The sequence below is a fragment of the Olea europaea genome, unplaced genomic scaffold (assembly GCF_002742605.1).
Source record: "Olea europaea var. sylvestris unplaced genomic scaffold, O_europaea_v1 scaffold789, whole genome shotgun sequence".
Classification (NCBI taxonomy): domain Eukaryota; kingdom Viridiplantae; phylum Streptophyta; class Magnoliopsida; order Lamiales; family Oleaceae; genus Olea; species Olea europaea.
This window is the reverse complement of record NW_019266317.1, coordinates 62,079-80,331: the sequence shown is the minus strand read 5'-3', so window position 1 is coordinate 80,331 and position 18,253 is coordinate 62,079. Positions and strand designations below refer to the sequence as shown.

Sequence of the window (18,253 nt, the reverse complement as noted above, 5' to 3'; positions counted from 1 at the left end):
CTATCTTTGGGAGGTGTTTTCCCAACAATATCGCTACTTCGCCACCGTGCAAGTTGGTTAAGGAGGCTGAGGGCCTTGGATTCCTCATCAGTTGCTTCATTTAGTTGCTGATCATGCCATCCCTTTTTATGTTTTATCTTGTTTTTCCCCCGTTATTTGGCCATATTTAAAAGAATGTTATCTGGCTGATTTTTGATAGGTTACTAGTTGGTTAGCTATAGTAGGGGAAGGGTATTATAGGAATTTACTAGAATGAATTGTATAGGCTTCTCATTATAAATGAAGCGGGGCAGGGTGGGTGTAGCTTCAGTTCTCTCAGGCAGAAATTAAGGATTAAAATGGGGACAGAGCTAAGCCTCTTGAAAGCTAAGTTCTCAGTTATCTCCCAATTTTTCACCCATGATTTCTGGCAGAGTGAAATAAAACTACCCTCCCCTACTTTAGCTAACAAACTAGTAACTTACCGCTTTTCTAAATATATGATCAGACATGTAATATTGAACTTAATTTTGATGCCAAGCCTTAATAAACTTTTTGAGACTTCTTTTGCTGCGCACCAAATATTTGTCCTAACATTTTTACTAAAATGAGTTGCTTCCCTATTCATTTATTTATTTTTTAATTAAAAGAACTGATGTGTATCAGAGTGTAAAACACAAACGTAATGTTTCCACCCATGAAAGATTGGTTTCCATACAAGGATGTAGAGACTATGTTTACCATACTTGGGTTGGTGTTTACATTTGATTTAAGTCTTTTTAATTAAAAAAATTTGGGTCAATTAGGTGAACGTCTTTATGTTAACTCGTTGATTGACATCCCCATGATTGGTTTATTGGGATTCAATATCATGAGATTTGACAAAGCTTACACTGGTTAGCCATTAATCAACCACAATCCTCCTCCTCTCCGGGACTGGTCTAAAATAATATCTTTGAACATTCAAGTTTCCTGAACTTAACTAAACCAAGTACAAAAGATGCAGAAGTTTTCACCTTTTGCTTTGTTGAGCTTGGGTGTACTACGTTTTTATATACTTTTTCTGCTGTTAATTTTGTGCATTCATATTCAGAAAATTCTTCCATGAAATTCTTAATTGAAATAAATACATCTTTGTGTCATTTAATCGAATCAGAATTTTCGAGTATTTAATAAGTGGAACCATACTGGTTCGCCTCCATTTGAATTCGATTTGGTTCCGTACCATAATTAATTTTTTTATTACATTTACAACAATATTACATTAATCCAACTAATGACATGTTCAATCTGAATTCTTACAGCAACACTACAATAACTCTTAGAAAATAACGTAGTCCAATTTAAAAATATACAAATAACAATAAATATCTTGAACACTAGTTATAAATCATAATGTTTATATAACGAAGCATGAGAAATTATTAGAAAAGAAGGTAACTACTGAAATAAAGGAAAACACACAAATGCGCGAGCTCACAATAAATATCTTGAATACTAATTATAAATTATAGTATTTATAAATTGAATCGTAAGAAATTATTAGAAAGAAATGAGAAGAAGATTAGCTTACCTTGATCAAAGTGGAGAAAATTCAATAAATGGGGTTGAAAAATCATAAGATAAAAAGAGGTGCAACCGCTCAACTTCAATTATTTGAGAATAGCAAGATAATTTAGAAAAACTTAAGAAACTCAATTTTGATTCTTTGAAATTTGAATTACAAAGTTGGGCTTGGGCTGAAAACACGAAAATGATACTTTAAGCTCGATTAATTAATTGGCAAATTTATTTACAAAAATAAATAAATAAATAAAATAGTTTAACTTATTTAGCCCCTATTTGGTAGCAATTAAAATCGAATTTTTAGTATATTTCGATAGAAGTTGATGAAATGTATGGTTGAAAGGTTATGAGACCCATGAAATATGTTGTAGAAATGAATGGTTGGCTTTAAATTAGATTAAAATCTATATTTTATTTAGTACCAAATAGGGGCTTAATATAAAAAAATATAGGAAGATTCAATTATTCAATTCTTCGTCTAGAATCGAAAACATTGGTGGATCCAGGTAGTGACAAGCTTAGGCGGCCTCCCTAACTGGATCCGTCGGAGTCTTCGCTAGCCGCCAGGTGGAAGATTGGAAGTTGCAGAGCCGCAACTGAACTGAAGAAGGGAGGACCGAAGGAGGAAGATGAAAATTTGAATTTGGGTCCTTTTTTTTTTAGTTTAGGCCTTTTTCTTTGGGCAGACGAGTTGGGCCTCTTTGTTTGAAAAAAAATTAGACCCAAACCATGGATGTTGATTGATGGATGTATACACATAACTGCAATCACACCTCCAAATCAGAGGCAATAATCGTAGCAAACCCTTCTGTAACTACTCTCCTTCTCCCTAATGTTGGCTGCAGATGTTATTAGTTATTTCGGTGCTCAAAACCTCAATTGGTGGCATTAGAAAGAGGACGCCTATGTGCTGGTGAGAAACTTCTAAGTTCTAATGGCTCATTTTTTCGATTTCCATGTGTCTGCCTTGGATTAATGCAAATTATGCAAACCTGTAAACTTACTTTTTTGTATAATAATATCTTCTTCAGGAAATAAGAATGGGCTACTCTTGCCTCAACAGAGTCTGCCTGAGTGCCGCTCACGCATGTGACTTGTGAGCCCTCTCTTCTCTTTCACTTTTTTGTTTGTTTGTTTGTTTGTTTTGTTTTTGTTTTTTGTCCTTTTAATTCATTTTTTTGATTTATGTTTTATTTTTGAGCTCTGAATCTATGACTTGTGTTTTACTAGTTATGTTTTATGTTTTATGTTTTATGAGTTATGACTATGATTTGTGATCAATAATTCAAGATGAAATCCCTACCTTCTAGTTCTAGTTCGTGTTAAGTTATTGCTAGTTCATTAGATTTGGAAGATTATAAATAATTTGAACTTTGTTAATATAATAAATTAATAATACTTGTTAATTAACTTTAATTATAAACTGAATATTGACATTTTGTTAACATATATTGCTTGTTTAATTGAAAAATAAATAAAGGCAATTTTGCAGATTATGGAACTATTTTTTCATTCGAAATGAAAGTTTGTACATAGTTCCAGTTCTAGTGTTGTATCTAGTTCTAGTCCGTACGATTTTTTGAATACTATTTAATTGAATATTAATAAATGATTCGCCCATCACGGATGCTGACTGTTGACAGTTAACGTTCAACGTTCGGGTCTGCCCTAATTGAACTAAGACCCTGGATTCACCCCTGATCGAGAACCGAGCCAAACTCATTAGTTCACGATTCTGATACCCGTTCGTGTATTTAACTTAAACAAAATTTAACCGAAATGCTCAATTCATTTTGATCCAATTCGATTTGAGAGTTTTACATGGCCCTAGTATAGACATCTCTTTTAATGGTCCAATGAGGAATGCTAATGGATCACAATTGAGTGAGGACTCAGAGATTCACTCTGCTCTGGGAAGTAACATTTTCTTCTGAACCAAATGCTTTGGGACTAGAGTTGACATGTTTTACATCCCACAAAATTGATGGCTGATGGGAATGTTGACAAGCAATACTTCGTTCAGAGGAAGAAGTTCTAGTTTATTCAAGTACCACTAAGTCGAGATAGAAAAAAACTCAACCTTTGAACATTAGGTGACTAGCCACCACAAGGGTTAGATTCAGATTATATGCTAGTTATTTTTTCGTGGTCTATGTGTTATTTAGTATTTTTAAGTGTGTTATTGTTGGCTTTGATTATGCTCTTGCTTATGATTATATAGCACATTGTCACTGGAAGACATGAAGGCAAAATTATGTGCAAAATTTGTACACACAAATATCAATTTAGTCAACTTAATAAAGTGCCATAATTGATAACTTGCCCAATTTAGTGGTACTTGTGTCAATTTCCTAGTTTTTTTACATTAAAATTAGTAAACAGGTAAAATTTGTATGTATCACGTTTAAGGTGGCGAGAGATAATGTAGGTTAGGATATTTTGGGGAAAAGAAAAAAAAAGTCATCGTTGATAGACATTTTTTTTTATATCAATTTTCTTAACGATAAAGTCAACAAACGAGATATTTGATTCTCAAATAAGTGATCATAAATCAACGGATAAATTGTTATTCTCTAATTTTATGAGATACAAATAAATCTCTTTTTCCACTGATAGGTAACATACTGCGGCTTCATGGAAGCAATTGAGTCACACGTTGAAGTCACACAAGAGCTATGTTAGTTGTAGTTTATCCACACTCAAAAGAATTGCAACCTTAGTTTTCCTTAGCATTATACTGTTGTTCACCTTGGTTTTTGATCGATGACGTTGTTAATAGATTCTAGCTCTACTCATGTCCACACACGACTCCGACACAATTGTACAAATTGTTAGAAGCACATGTCCTCCAATGGTAAGGAGGCTGCTGTGAGTATCAACGATCAAGTCACTCAACTTACATATTTTTTTGTGTGGATGAACGGGAGACGTGAGCCACAAAAATGTGTACGGGTAATGGGTTGTGGAGAGGAAACAATAATGACGAACAATATTACTACTGAAAGTGTAAAGTTGCATTATGTTCACATAACATTAAGTGTGAAATTTTATAGTGAGAGAGTTTGAAGGGATTATTATTGGATGAAAGATAAGTGACCTCATGTTAACAATCAATGCATCATCTCTTATGTATCACCTCGCAGTCCTAAGTTCAAAGGACATTTAATGATTTTTTAAAGTGGTCACCTATCTATCGTCTAGGTTTGACATCTGAATGTAGATTGACAAGATGATTGAGAGGTGTCTGTTACCGAGAGGTCATGTTAATCAATTACAGAAGATCTTGTACATAAGATCTCTTGAAAGAAGCAAAGGAACAAAGATGCATTTGTGCATTCAAAAACCTGTCGCTTTGATAATAGGCAATAACAGATCGTGACACCTTACCTCGACCATGGAGGTTTGACCTCGACGTGACACTTCGATTAGGTGATGCATCACTTTGACTTCCCCAATTTGACGGCCTCAATGAGACCATGTAGACCGGTGAGTGAAGTGAAGGACTGAAATGACTTGTTGCTGGCTACCACGTGATAATCCAAATGAATTTTGTACCAAAAAAAGGCTATCATTTTGAAAAAGATATATTGAAATCTATAAATTGGATTCTCCTAGTTTTATTTTCTTTACTCCAAATCAATTTTTAAAAGATTCCTTCTCAAAATAATTTTCAAATTATTTTCGAGTTTTGTGTTCAATATTTTAATATTCGATATCATCTAGTCTTGAAGAGCACATTCATGTTTTCGTTAGTAAGGCAAATTTATTATTTTGCCACACTAATTTTGTAGTAAAAATTGTATATTGGGAGACATCCATTTAATTCTGTTAGTAGTAATGCCGGAGGAGAAATCTGTCTTAAGGAAATTTGCAATCGCATGCACTGTTTCATATTATATCCTTCTAATTTTATGTTTTAGTAAGTGGTGATTTAATCATTATTATACACGTATCATTATTTTGATAAGTCGTAACTCTATTCAATAATTTGCACTATTAAGTTACGATTTTATCGTATTTACATGCACATGATTTTAGTTAAAGAAATATAATTTTATACATCATTTTATTTAACATATATATACAAATATCAAGCACAATAGATGACACAGTTTCAGACTTATGTTTTGTTTAATTTTTATGTTGCTTCAAATAGAAAAAATCATTATAATCTAGCCACACAGTACAAGAATAAAATTGCGGGTTTAACCATTTATGACATTGACAAACTTTATAGTTGAAGCATTAGACAAGCCAAAGAAGGACATAGTAGTCAAGATAGATTGTTAATAGGCAGTAGTGGCGATATGAAAAATGTGGCATTATTAGTAGTCAGGGATTGTGAAAATCACCTCATCAAAGAAAATGTTTATCTATTTTTGCATTGGTGGAGAGCTTGGGATGACATGACCATGCTTTTAAGAGAATCTACTTTTGTTGTGTTCAAGAAAAAATATGTGAGAATAATCAGTTACGTATTTGTTAAATACCATAAAGGACATAGATTATAATAATGTCATTTTAATATTGTTATCATTTGTAGTATTTTAAAATTTATTTAAACTTTTATAATGATATATAATTATATGGTTTTTTTCAAAAAAAAAAAAATATCCAAAGCACGGTTATTATAAAATGAAGAAAAAAATTAAATAAATCTCAAAGTTTAAAAAATTACAAAAAAAAAAAAAGCATAATTCGTTAGTATAAAAAATATTCAAATAAATTTAAATGATAGAATTATACATTATTGTTGAAATATCGATAAATTTATGACTAAAAAGCAATATGTTTAACTAATAAAGTTTAGAATAGGTATAATTTTAATCATCCATGATAGGAAAATACTAAAAGCAGTATCTGAAAAACTATTACTACTCGAAATCTGTTGTCGGATTGGCACAAATTCTTTTATAATAAGTTTTTTTTTTATGTTTATTAAATAAAAATAATAATTTTGACTATAAAACAATTAGAAGTTGGGCTCTAAAATCAATCCTAATCAAGACCCAATGAAATGGTACTATATTAAATTTTTAACAACAAACAGCCGTTTCAGGTTCATTGCATTTTTATTGTAGGAAAAATTGTTACCGTAAAATGGTCATATTTATCATGTTGGATCATCAAGAACACATAAACTAAAGCGGAAGTGTATCTGAATCAAACATTGTTAATCGCAATGATTGAATCCTACGATTATGCTTCCAAATCAACAAGTAATTCCTTTTTTCTCTCTTGTGATGGACGGCAGGATAAAATGAGCAATCCTTGGGATTTGGAGACCATAACTGTGTTTATATACTGGTTGCCCATTAACCTAATCCGGCCCATCATGAAATTAGGAACAATGGCCCGAACTCTACACATAAAAGCCCATACTTTAAATTAGATGCATTAAAGCCCAAAATACTGAAACCTTATTAGATCAATTTAAACTGGGCTTAACCAAATTTAATAGTCTTTAGTTTAATATACAATAATTTACACATATAAGTCCACGTGATTGATTAAAATTCCTTACAATCTTCCACTTGGATAATATGTGTCACTTTATAATTATGCATTAAACATAACCTTATGAGTACTTAGAATTTTACTATCATTACCGAATGCATCTTCAAACAATTTGGTCCATCAATCAATTAACATAGGATCAATATGGTTCTCGCTACTTTCATCATAACTAAACCCATCAATGGTCATGTATATTGATATAACTGAATGACATGGATCAAGTATGGATGTGTAGCATTGAATACATATGATGTGATCTTAACTTTCCAATTGGTCCACCTTAATACCTTAGTGAGATCATTTTCAAAGAAGTTCAGAGGTAATAAATCAAAGAAAAACTTTATAATTGAAAATAATTTTAACCAAAAACTATATCCAAAATAACAGTACATGTGTCCAATATGAATAGCAAAAATACAAACTTCTATTGAAACTAGACATCCTCAAGAGATATTACACCCATACGAGTAGTGTCCTCATGAAAGACCTTGGGTATCAATCTCTTAGTAAGCAGATCCGCAACTACGGAGTTTGTCTCGATATGCTCTATTAACACCTGTCGACTCTGAACTTTTTCTTTAACAGCCAGGAACTTGATCTTTATATATTTCGACTTCGTCGAGCTCCTGTTGTTATTGGAATACAGCACTGCTAATTTATTGAAACAAAATAACTTGAGCCATCTTTCTATACTATCCACAATGCACAACCCAGTGACAAAATTGCATGACCATATTCCATGGTTTGAAGTCTCATAACACGCTATAAACTCCACTGCTATGACGAAAGTAGTTATGAGTGTCTGTTTAGTACTTTTTCAGGAAATAGCACCTCCAGCAAGCAGGTAAATATAGCTTGAAGTGAATTTCCTACTATTTTGGCATCCCGCAAAATGGAAATCAGAATAACCGATGATCTACAACTGATCTGATCTCCTGTGTGCGAGCATACAGTCTTTTGTTCTCTGTAAATACCGCATGACCCATTTGGCTGCTTTCCAATGATTCATTCCCAGATTACCTAAATATCTCTCTACGATCCCAACAATGTATGCTATATTTGGACGCTTACAAACCTGAGCATACATAAAGTTCCTATAGCTGAAGATTAAGGAATCTTCTGGATTCATTTAATTTCCAAGTAATTTTTAGGGCACTGGCTTAAACTGAACTTGTCTCCTTTAGCCACAGAGGTGTCACCTGGTTTACAATCTTACATACCATATATTTTAAGTAACTTTTCGATATAGTACTTTTGTGATAATTCAAGGATACCCCGAGAACGATCTCGGTGTTTCTGAATTCCTACAAAAGAGGCGTCACCAAAATCTTTCATCTCAAATTTTTTTCTAGAAATCTCTTGTTTTGTGCAATAGGCCTATATTTTTGCTAGCAAGCAATATGTTATTGACATATAAAATTAGAAAAATATTCTTATTTCCACTAAACTTGTGGTATATACAATTATCGACCAAATTCTTCTAAAAATCAAATGAGATGATCACTTGATGAAACTTGTAATACCATTGACGAGACGCCTATTTGAGCCCATAAATGGATTTCTTTAGTTTACAAACCATTTCCTTTGCATCATCCGATTCGAAGTTTTCTGGTTGTACCATATAAATTGTTTGATAAATGTACTGAAAAACGCTATCTTAACATCCATTTGATGTAACTCAAGATCGAAATGCGGTATCAATGCCATTATAGTCCCAAACGAGTGTTTTGAAGAAATCGGAGAGAATGTCTCTTTATAATGGATGTCTTCTTTCTGTGTAAGGCCCTTTGCTACAATACTAGCCTTATACCTCTCTACATCATCCTTCGAATCCTTCTTGATCTTAAATATCTAATTGAAACCAACGGGATTTGCACTTTCAGGCAATGGAACGAGGTCCCATACATCATTGTCCTTCATGGACTTTATCTCTTCATTTATGGCATCGAGCCACTTTGAGAATTAGAACTTTTCATGGCTTAACAGAGGTTGATCAAATCATCTTCCACCACTCCAATGTCAACTTCATGTTCTAGGAGAAATAGGATGTAATCATCTGAAACCGCACTTCTTCTCTCTCTAATGGATCTTCTTATGCAGTTCTTAAGGTTGTAAAGTTTTTTTTTTTTTTGGAACAATTTGTTGACTTTGAGAGATAGATACAATGACATTATCTTGATCCTGAGTTGCTTCTTAAAAAATGTCAGGGATAGAAATATGATCATTGTCAATAGTAATTGAAGGAATTTCAACATAGTCCTCATCAAAGACAAAGCTTGCAACCCTTTCTCCCCCTGCAAATTCAATATCCTCAAATAATCGAGCATTTTCTGTCTCGAAAATTGCCTTAATTGTGGATCATAAAACTTGTAATCCCTGAACCTTTTAGAATATCCAATTAAATAGCAATTGATGGTCTTGCGTCCAATTTCTTTTCATTTGGCTTATAGGGCCTTACCTCAACTGGACATCCCCAAATCTATATGTGCTTCAAACTAGGCCTCTTGCTCGTCAAAAGCTCATTAGAGGTTTTATCAGTGGCCTTAGTTAGAACTCTGTTGAGTATATACGCTCCGGTCTTTAATACTTCACCCTAGAGAGATTCTGATAAGGTAGAATGACTAATCATACTTGTCACCATGTCCTTAAGCATTCTATTTTGTATCTCAACAACACCATTTATAGTGTTCAAACCCGATATAGTGTACTATGGGATGATATCACATCCTTTAGGAATTTAGCAAATGGTTCAGGACGTTTTTCACCTGAACCGTTATATCGGCCATAGTATTCACCTCACGATCAGATCTGATACTTTTAATCATCTATGAATGTTATAAAATATTGTTGACCATTCTAAGAACTTGTAGGGAATGGTCTATAAATGTCTGTATGTATAAGTTCTAAGAAGTCCAAGGTCCCGTTTGGCTTGAAATCTCCTTTTATTGGTTTATTTTCTTTTTGTACAGTTGAATCTTTATATATTTCGACTTCGTCGAGCTCCTGTTGTTATTGGAATACAGCACTGCTAATTTATTGAAACAAAATAACTTGAGCCATCTTTCTATACTATCCACAATGCACAACCCAGTGACAAAATTGCATGACCATATTCCATGGTTTGAAGTCTCATAACACGCTATAAACTCCACTGCTATGACGAAAGTAGTTATGAGTGTCTGTTTAGTACTTTTTCAGGAAATAGCACCTCCAGCAAGCAGGTAAATATAGCTTGAAGTGAATTTCCTACTATTTTGGCATCCCGCAAAATGGAAATCAGAATAACCGATGATCTACAACTGATCTGATCTCCTGTGTGCGAGCATACAGTCTTTTGTTCTCTGTAAATACCGCATGACCCATTTGGCTGCTTTCCAATGATTCATTCCCAGATTACCTAAATATCTCTCTACGATCCCAACAATGTATGCTATATTTGGACGCTTACAAACCTGAGCATACATAAAGTTCCTATAGCTGAAGATTAAGGAATCTTCTGGATTCATTTAATTTCCAAGTAATTTTTAGGGCACTGGCTTAAACTGAACTTGTCTCCTTTAGCCACAGAGGTGTCACCTGGTTTACAATCTTACATACCATATATTTTAAGTAACTTTTCGATATAGTACTTTTGTGATAATTCAAGGATACCCCGAGAACGATCTCGGTGTTTCTGAATTCCTACAAAAGAGGCGTCACCAAAATCTTTCATCTCAAATTTTTTTCTAGAAATCTCTTGTTTTGTGCAATAGGCCTATATTTTTGCTAGCAAGCAATATGTTATTGACATATAAAATTAGAAAAATATTCTTATTTCCACTAAACTTGTGGTATATACAATTATCGACCAAATTCTTCTAAAAATCAAATGAGATGATCACTTGATGAAACTTGTAATACCATTGACGAGACGCCTGTTTAAGTCTATAGATGGATTTCTTTAGTTTACAAACCATTTCCTTTGCATCATCCGATTCGAAGTTTTCTGGTTGTACCATATAAATTGTTTGATAAATGTACTGAAAAACGCTATCTTAACATCCATTTGATGTAACTCAAGATCGAAATGCGGTATCAATGCCATTATAGTCCCAAACGAGTGTTTTGAAGAAATCGGAGAGAATGTCTCTTTATAATGGATGTCTTCTTTCTGTGTAAGGCCCTTTGCTACAATACTAGCCTTATACCTCTCTACATCATCCTTCGAATCCTTCTTGATCTTAAATATCTAATTGAAACCAACGGGATTTGCACTTTCAGGCAATGGAACGAGGTCCCATACATCATTGTCCTTCATGGACTTTATCTCTTCATTTATGGCATCGAGCCACTTTGAGAATTAGAACTTTTCATGGCTTAACAGAGGTTGATCAAATCATCTTCCACCACTCCAATGTCAACTTCATGTTCTAGGAGAAATAGGATGTAATCATCTGAAACCGCACTTCTTCTCTCTCTAATGGATCTTCTTATGCAGTTCTTAAGGTTGTAAAGTTTGTTTTTTTTTTTGGAACAATTTGTTGACTTTGAGAGATAGATACAATGACATTATCTTGATCCTGAGTTGCTTCTTAAAAAATGTCAGGGATAGAAATATGATCATTGTCAATAGTAATTGAAGGAATTTCAACATAGTCCTTATCAAAGACAAAGCTTGCAACCCTTTCTCCCCCTGCAAATTCAATATCCTCAAATAATCGAGCATTTTCTGTCTCGAAAATTGCCTTAATTGTGGATCATAAAACTTGTAATCCCTGAACCTTTTAGAATATCCAATTAAATAGCAATTGATGGTCTTGCGTCCAATTTCTTTTCATTTGGCTTATAGGGCCTTACCTCAACTGGACATCCCCAAATCTATATGTGCTTCAAACTAGGCCTCTTGCTCGTCAAAAGCTCATTAGAGGTTTTATCAGTGGCCTTAGTTAGAACTCTGTTGAGTATATACGCTCCGGTCTTTAATACTTCACCCTAGAGAGATTCTGATAAGGTAGAATGACTAATCATACTTGTCACCATGTCCTTAAGCATTCTATTTTGTATCTCAACAACACCATTTATAGTGTTCAAACCCGATATAGTGTACTATGGGATGATATCACATCCTTTAGGAATTTAGCAAATGGTTCAGGACGTTTTTCACCTGAACCGTTATATCGGCCATAGTATTCACCTCACGATCAGATCTGATACTTTTAATCATCTATGAATGTTATAAAATATTGTTGACCATTCTAAGAACTTGTAGGGAATGGTCTATAAATGTCTGTATGTATAAGTTCTAAGAAGTCCAAGGTCCCGTTTGGCTTGAAATCTCCTTTTATTGGTTTATTTTCTTTTTATACAGTTGAGACACAAATTATAATTTGTGAATTCAAGTGGATCGAGAATCCCGTCAGACACAAGTCTCATAATTCTTCTCTTGGATATATGACCTAATCTCTTGTGCCACAACGAGGCAGAATTCTCGTCGATTAATTTTCGCTTTACACCTTGAGTACTTGCATGCAATGATTCATTAACAAAAGCAATTGTATCAATTAAATAAAGATTATCATAACCCGTTAAAGAGCTGAAGCCAACCAATTTCGAATCATTAAACAAACTAAATTTTCCATTCTCAAATGAACAAGAATAATCAAAATTTTCTAAAGTAGAAATAGAAATCAAATTTCGTCTAAAAGAAGGTATAATAAATGTCTCATTAAGTTCTAAATAAAATATAGTCTTTAACAATTACCTAAATTTTCCTATTGCCTCTACTTCCACCGTCTTGTCTTTGCCAACATAGATGTATCTTTCACCATCTTTTGGTTTTCGACAACTCAGACAACCTTGCATAGACACACTAATGTGAGTTGTTGTACCAGAATCTATCTACTATGTATATCTATGTACCAAAGTTAAATAAACCTCAGAACAAACCAAATGAAGAAAAATATCTTTCTTGAAACACCATACGTGATAGTAGGAATAGTTGTTCTTCTTATGACCTTTAGCTCCATAGAAGAAACAATCACCTTCAATTGGTTCCTTATGCAGTTTCTTTTGTGAGGTTGTACCCGTAGCTTCATTTTCTTTTTTTTCTTGTTTTTTTTTATCATTGGAGGTGGTGGCTAAATGAGCACTTTATGTCTTGTCATGTTTTAATCTTTCTTTTTGTTGGACACAGTGTGAGTTAAGCTCATTAAGGGACCATGAGTCCTTTAAATAGTTGTAGCTCACCTTGAATTGACTGAAATGTGCCGAAAGGGATATCAGAACTAAGTGCACTAACAAGTCTTCAAATAAATCCAACTTGAGTGCCTTTAGCTTTGAAACAATTTAAGACATTTCTATAATGCATTCCCATGTATTTCCTTTCCCTTTATACCTTATTGAGACAACCTGTGCTAAAATTGTACTTGTTTCAGCTTTTTCATTCTTAGCAAACTTCTTATCAAGGTCCTCAAAGAAACTCTTAGCCGTGGTCACCTTATCGGACATAGTGCCCCAGAATGTTTCTGGAATAGAATACTTTATGACATTAAGCTTATGCGATTTGATCTTTTTCCATTTTTCCATCTCTTTGTTGTCATCCGAGATACTTTTATCAGTAAGTGAAGAAGGTTGATCGACCCATAAAGCAATGTCCAGGTCCATGACTTTGAGAACAATCATTACGTTCTCTTGTCACGTCTTGAAGTTTGTACCATTAAACATTGGAATTGAATTAATGCTAGTATAAATATTAGCAGTAAAACTTAAAACTAAATTAGAGAACAATTAATACGAATGGCTCACACGAGTATCCTCAATTGCAAATAATAATAATCTCAAATAATGGTATGACCTATCACAAGATACCTAGCACAACATCAATATCTAGTATTTGGACAGAAATATTGACTTGTAAGTGGTATCTTGGTGTAGTGATCAAACACTAATGATAAAATAATATGTCAACCAATAAACATTTCTTTGGTACGATTTATTAATCACACATTAAACCAAATAATTGCCACATGTTTATCACCACTGATGCACATACAATTCGGCAAAATATTGATCTTCCTTTGGGCCAATCAATATTTGCACGTATAATGCACACAAACACATTTTAATATTATAAGTTAATTAATTTCCACAATAGAGGTTACTTTGGCAACATGTTGCTTAATTCATTCACTTTAGAATATTATGCCTTTCGAAAGAGTCCTTAGTACCAAAGTTTGAGAAAGAAAACCACCAATTTTGCATATTTTATTTAGTTTTAAACTTTAGGGGCCTAAAAGTTAATAATTCAAAACTTTAAGGGGCAAAAATTAATAAATTCAAAACTTTAGGGGCCAATGTGAAGAAATTAGAAACTTTGAGGGCTTTAATTACAAAATTCAGAACTTTAATAACCCAAATTAATTAATTTTTTAAACTTTAGGGACTGAATTATTAAATCCATAACTTAAGAGCCCAATTTGGATGAACTTTAAACATTAGGGACTGAAACTTTAAAATTATAACCCTAATATGAAATTGCAAACATGTGCCTCAAATAAACCAATTTTCAGTGAGGCCCCCGTCCCCAAATTTCACCCAAACTGAAAACCCTAAAAAAAAAAGAGTTTCATTCTTCCCCCTTGGCAGCGCTAGGTCGGATGTTGCACGGGCCATCGCGCTACGATCCTTTACCACCCGCAGCATCACACAACAGCGGTACTGCGCCATCGAAAGACTTTTTTTAAACTTTAACCTTAAAAAAATCGTAATCTAAAATTCCTTAACTTTAAAAAAAAATTATGGAAGACAACAAGAAAAAACATGCCGTAAAAGTTTTCAAATTTAACAAAATATAGATCTGGAATTGTTAAATTTGAAAATATTGAAATTGTCACAATAACCAAATAAATATTCAATTCTCAATGATTCAACATGAAAGTTGGCTCCAATACCACTTGTAGGAAAAATTATTACCGTAAAATAGCCAAATCTATCATTTTGGATCATTAAGAACACATAAACTAAAGCGGAAGCGTACCTGAATTAGACATTATTAATTGCAACGATTGAATCCTACGGTTATGTCTTTGAAATCAACAAGTAGCTCCTTTTTTCTCTAGTGATGGGAGGCAGAACATAATGATCAATCCCTGTGATTTGGGGACCATAACTGTATTTATATACTGATTGCCTGTTAACCTAATTCGGCTCATCATGGGATTAGGAACAATGACCGATCTCTACACATAAAAGCCCATGCTTTAAATTATCGAAATCTTATTAAATCACTTTAAACTGAGCCTAACCAAATTTGATAGCTTTTAATTTAATACACAATAATTTATACATATATGCCCACATGATCGATTAAAATTCCTTGCATTTAATACATATGTTCCATTTTACTTAATTTCATGTGCTTTTAAGCACAATAGAAATTTTCATTATGTTCCAAGATCATTAAATCTTGGCCAAAATCATAGCCCTCTAAGATACTCTTTTTCTATAATTCATACATGTGGGTTTACCTTCTTAGTTCTAAATTCAATCATGCGGGTGGTCTATTGATGACACTGGGCAGCCAATAGTTTGATAGATCCAGGTTGAACGTGTTGGAAAAATATAAGGAATTTATTAAATATTGTGTCGACAAGAATAAAATAATTATGAAACATTGATAAACACATAAGTGTTTTAAGAATTACCCTTGTACCGTGCTTTACAAAAATTCCTTTGATCTTCTTGATTCCATCGTCAAGTCTATTTATTTTATCCTCTTGATTCACCGTCAAACCGTTTGGTCAAGAACTCAAAACTACAAAGATTTCTTTCGTGTGTAGGGACAAGAATTATCGTGATCTTGCTTATTCAATAAAACATAATGTGAGTGTCTTTATGATATGAATTTGATGAGAGGAGTATTACAATCCCAAAAGAACTCTTTCTTTTGTTTGGGTAAACATCCTAAATAAAAAGAACACTTTTAATTCTCATCCAAATCAAAGTCTTCCATATCTTAAATGGACATGCACAGCACATGTGTGACACATTTTGATTTGATTAATTTATCTTTCTATAGTTAATAATAATATATTATAACTCTTATAATTAATTTCGGTTCTTATTTTGAAGCCAAAGAAGGGACCAAACATACCCAATTAAATTAAGCTATGATAAATTAATCTTGACTCGATCACCTCTTAATCGGTCTAGATAATTTATTAAACACGTTTTATTCCACTAAAAGAATGAGATTGCATTCTTAACTTCATTAAACTGACTAAAGCTAGAATAATTATATAATTTGACATATTGTTCGCACATATTACGCCCGTTAATCATGTTGGACATTTGGAACAAGGTAAAATGACCAAAATACCCTTTTCCCAAATAGACATTAAGTCCTAAATCTTATTTTTTTATGTGATAATTTCATGTGATCACATCATACTATTAATTCAACAATTAATGTCAAATTATCGAGCTCAGAATTTAATTGTCCACTAGCAAAATCTCTTGAGGTCCACATCATGCCTATTGAATAGGTTATGGATTCCATATCGCGAATATATGTTCTCCAATTATTCACTTTAATTCCCAAGGCACCAAAATATTGATTTGCAATCTCATCTCACTCATCGATACCTCAAAGAATTTCATGTTATTAATTAAATTTCATTACCCGCTCAGAATTAAGGCTATGTACAATAGTCAAGTGAAATTAAATTCATATGGGTCAATACCATAAATCAATTTCACGTGGTCTAGTCGATTACATTCCAAAATGTACAATCAATTTTATTACTAAATTCAGGATCAACTTTAAATAAAATTGAGAAAATTATAAATTGATTGTCTTAATTTATCGATTGTGGACCATTTAGATCAAATTATAAATTTAATCTTTTTCTGTGTTTAACAACTTAAACACTGGATTTATATTATCAAGTCGATCTATGAGCAAAATACAAACTTAAATTAAAATAAATAATTTATTGAAAATTAAATTATTATTTTATTTCAAAATGTCATGAGTACAAATAAATTTACTTGAAGGGTTAACATTAAACTCATATAAAGAAAGTGAAGATCCAAACTAGTATTCAGGAACTTCAACAAATTAATTTGTAAAATTTCGAGAATAGAAAAATGGACAGGATGTAATGAAAATGATGTAGAAAAAAGGCAAGCAATGGGAGAAGATTTTACTGTTGGGATTGAAGGTTGCAAATGGGCCCAATAGAGAGATCGATCGAGAGAGGGGGCTTAGGGAAGGAAGGGCATAGGTAGGCTAGATTTAGGATAGGGGAAGATTTTAAAGGATTTTGATAAAATAAATTAAATTCTTTAAAATAATTTAACAATTAGTCTAAATGGATAGGTTCAGTGACAATCTTTGGTGACAGGATTTTAAAACAATCGACATGCCATTGTTGGAAAAAGGAGGAATCTAGGAGTGAAGGAAAGATGGGAACACGAATTAAATTCTTACTGACTCCGACCCGTTTGACTTGCCTGAATGAATTTCAAAACGCTACTCTCCCAAATAGATTGAAAATACACCTCTGAGTTCCGACCATTGAAGCCCAACAACAGTTAACTTCGATCTCGTCGAATACTGACTAAGATACGTGAGCTCATTGACCCCTCATTCTCCATTTATGCCTCATTCTTGCATTGAAGACAAAGAATAGTGAAGCTCTATTTTTCCCAAAACCCTGAAGTTATCGTCACTCCTATGCAGTTAATAAACTGCTATTTGTAAAAAAGAGTGAAGCTCCACTTTCCCCAAATCCATAAAGATATCATCACTCTTGTACCAAACTGCTATTTGCGAAAAAGAGTGAAGTACTTTCCTCAAATCTATGTGTAAATTTGTGTGGTACACTGTCGTTTGTTATATAGCGTAAAATTTGGCAACTATTGCTGTTGTCCACTATGAGAATTCAGCTCTATGCCTAGTCTTTAAACTTTGACTTAATGAGTTTTCTCTTCAAAATGAAATTTAGCTACTTTTGTCTTTTTGTATAGTCAACTGCAATTGGTAAAATAAAATTTCGCGAGTGTGCTGCACATCTGAAAGTATGTTTAATGAATTTTAGCAAATAAGAACATGTAAAAGTTTGCTTTTCATGAATATGATGTTGTGTGTGTGTGTGTGTGTGTGTGTGTGTGTGTGTGTGTGTGTGTGTGTATATATATATATATATATATA

The 18,253-nt window shown here is 33.0% G+C and overlaps 1 protein-coding gene across 1 annotated transcript; it reads right to left on the bottom strand.

Annotated features, from left to right (window-relative positions):
- Positions 1 to 13,386: 13,386 nt before the first annotated feature.
- LOC111391400 lies at positions 13,387 to 13,722 on the bottom strand. Its single transcript, XM_023016614.1, has one exon. The coding sequence runs from the start codon at positions 13,720 to 13,722 to the stop codon at positions 13,387 to 13,389; it is 336 nt and encodes a 111-aa protein (XP_022872382.1).
- Positions 13,723 to 18,253: the final 4,531 nt, after the last annotated feature.

What these genes read in the sequence shown, in the direction of transcription:
- LOC111391400 (XM_023016614.1), bottom strand. Translation starts at nt 13,722, where the DNA reads ATGATTGTTCTCAAAGTCATGGACCTGGACATTGCTTTATGGGTCGAT.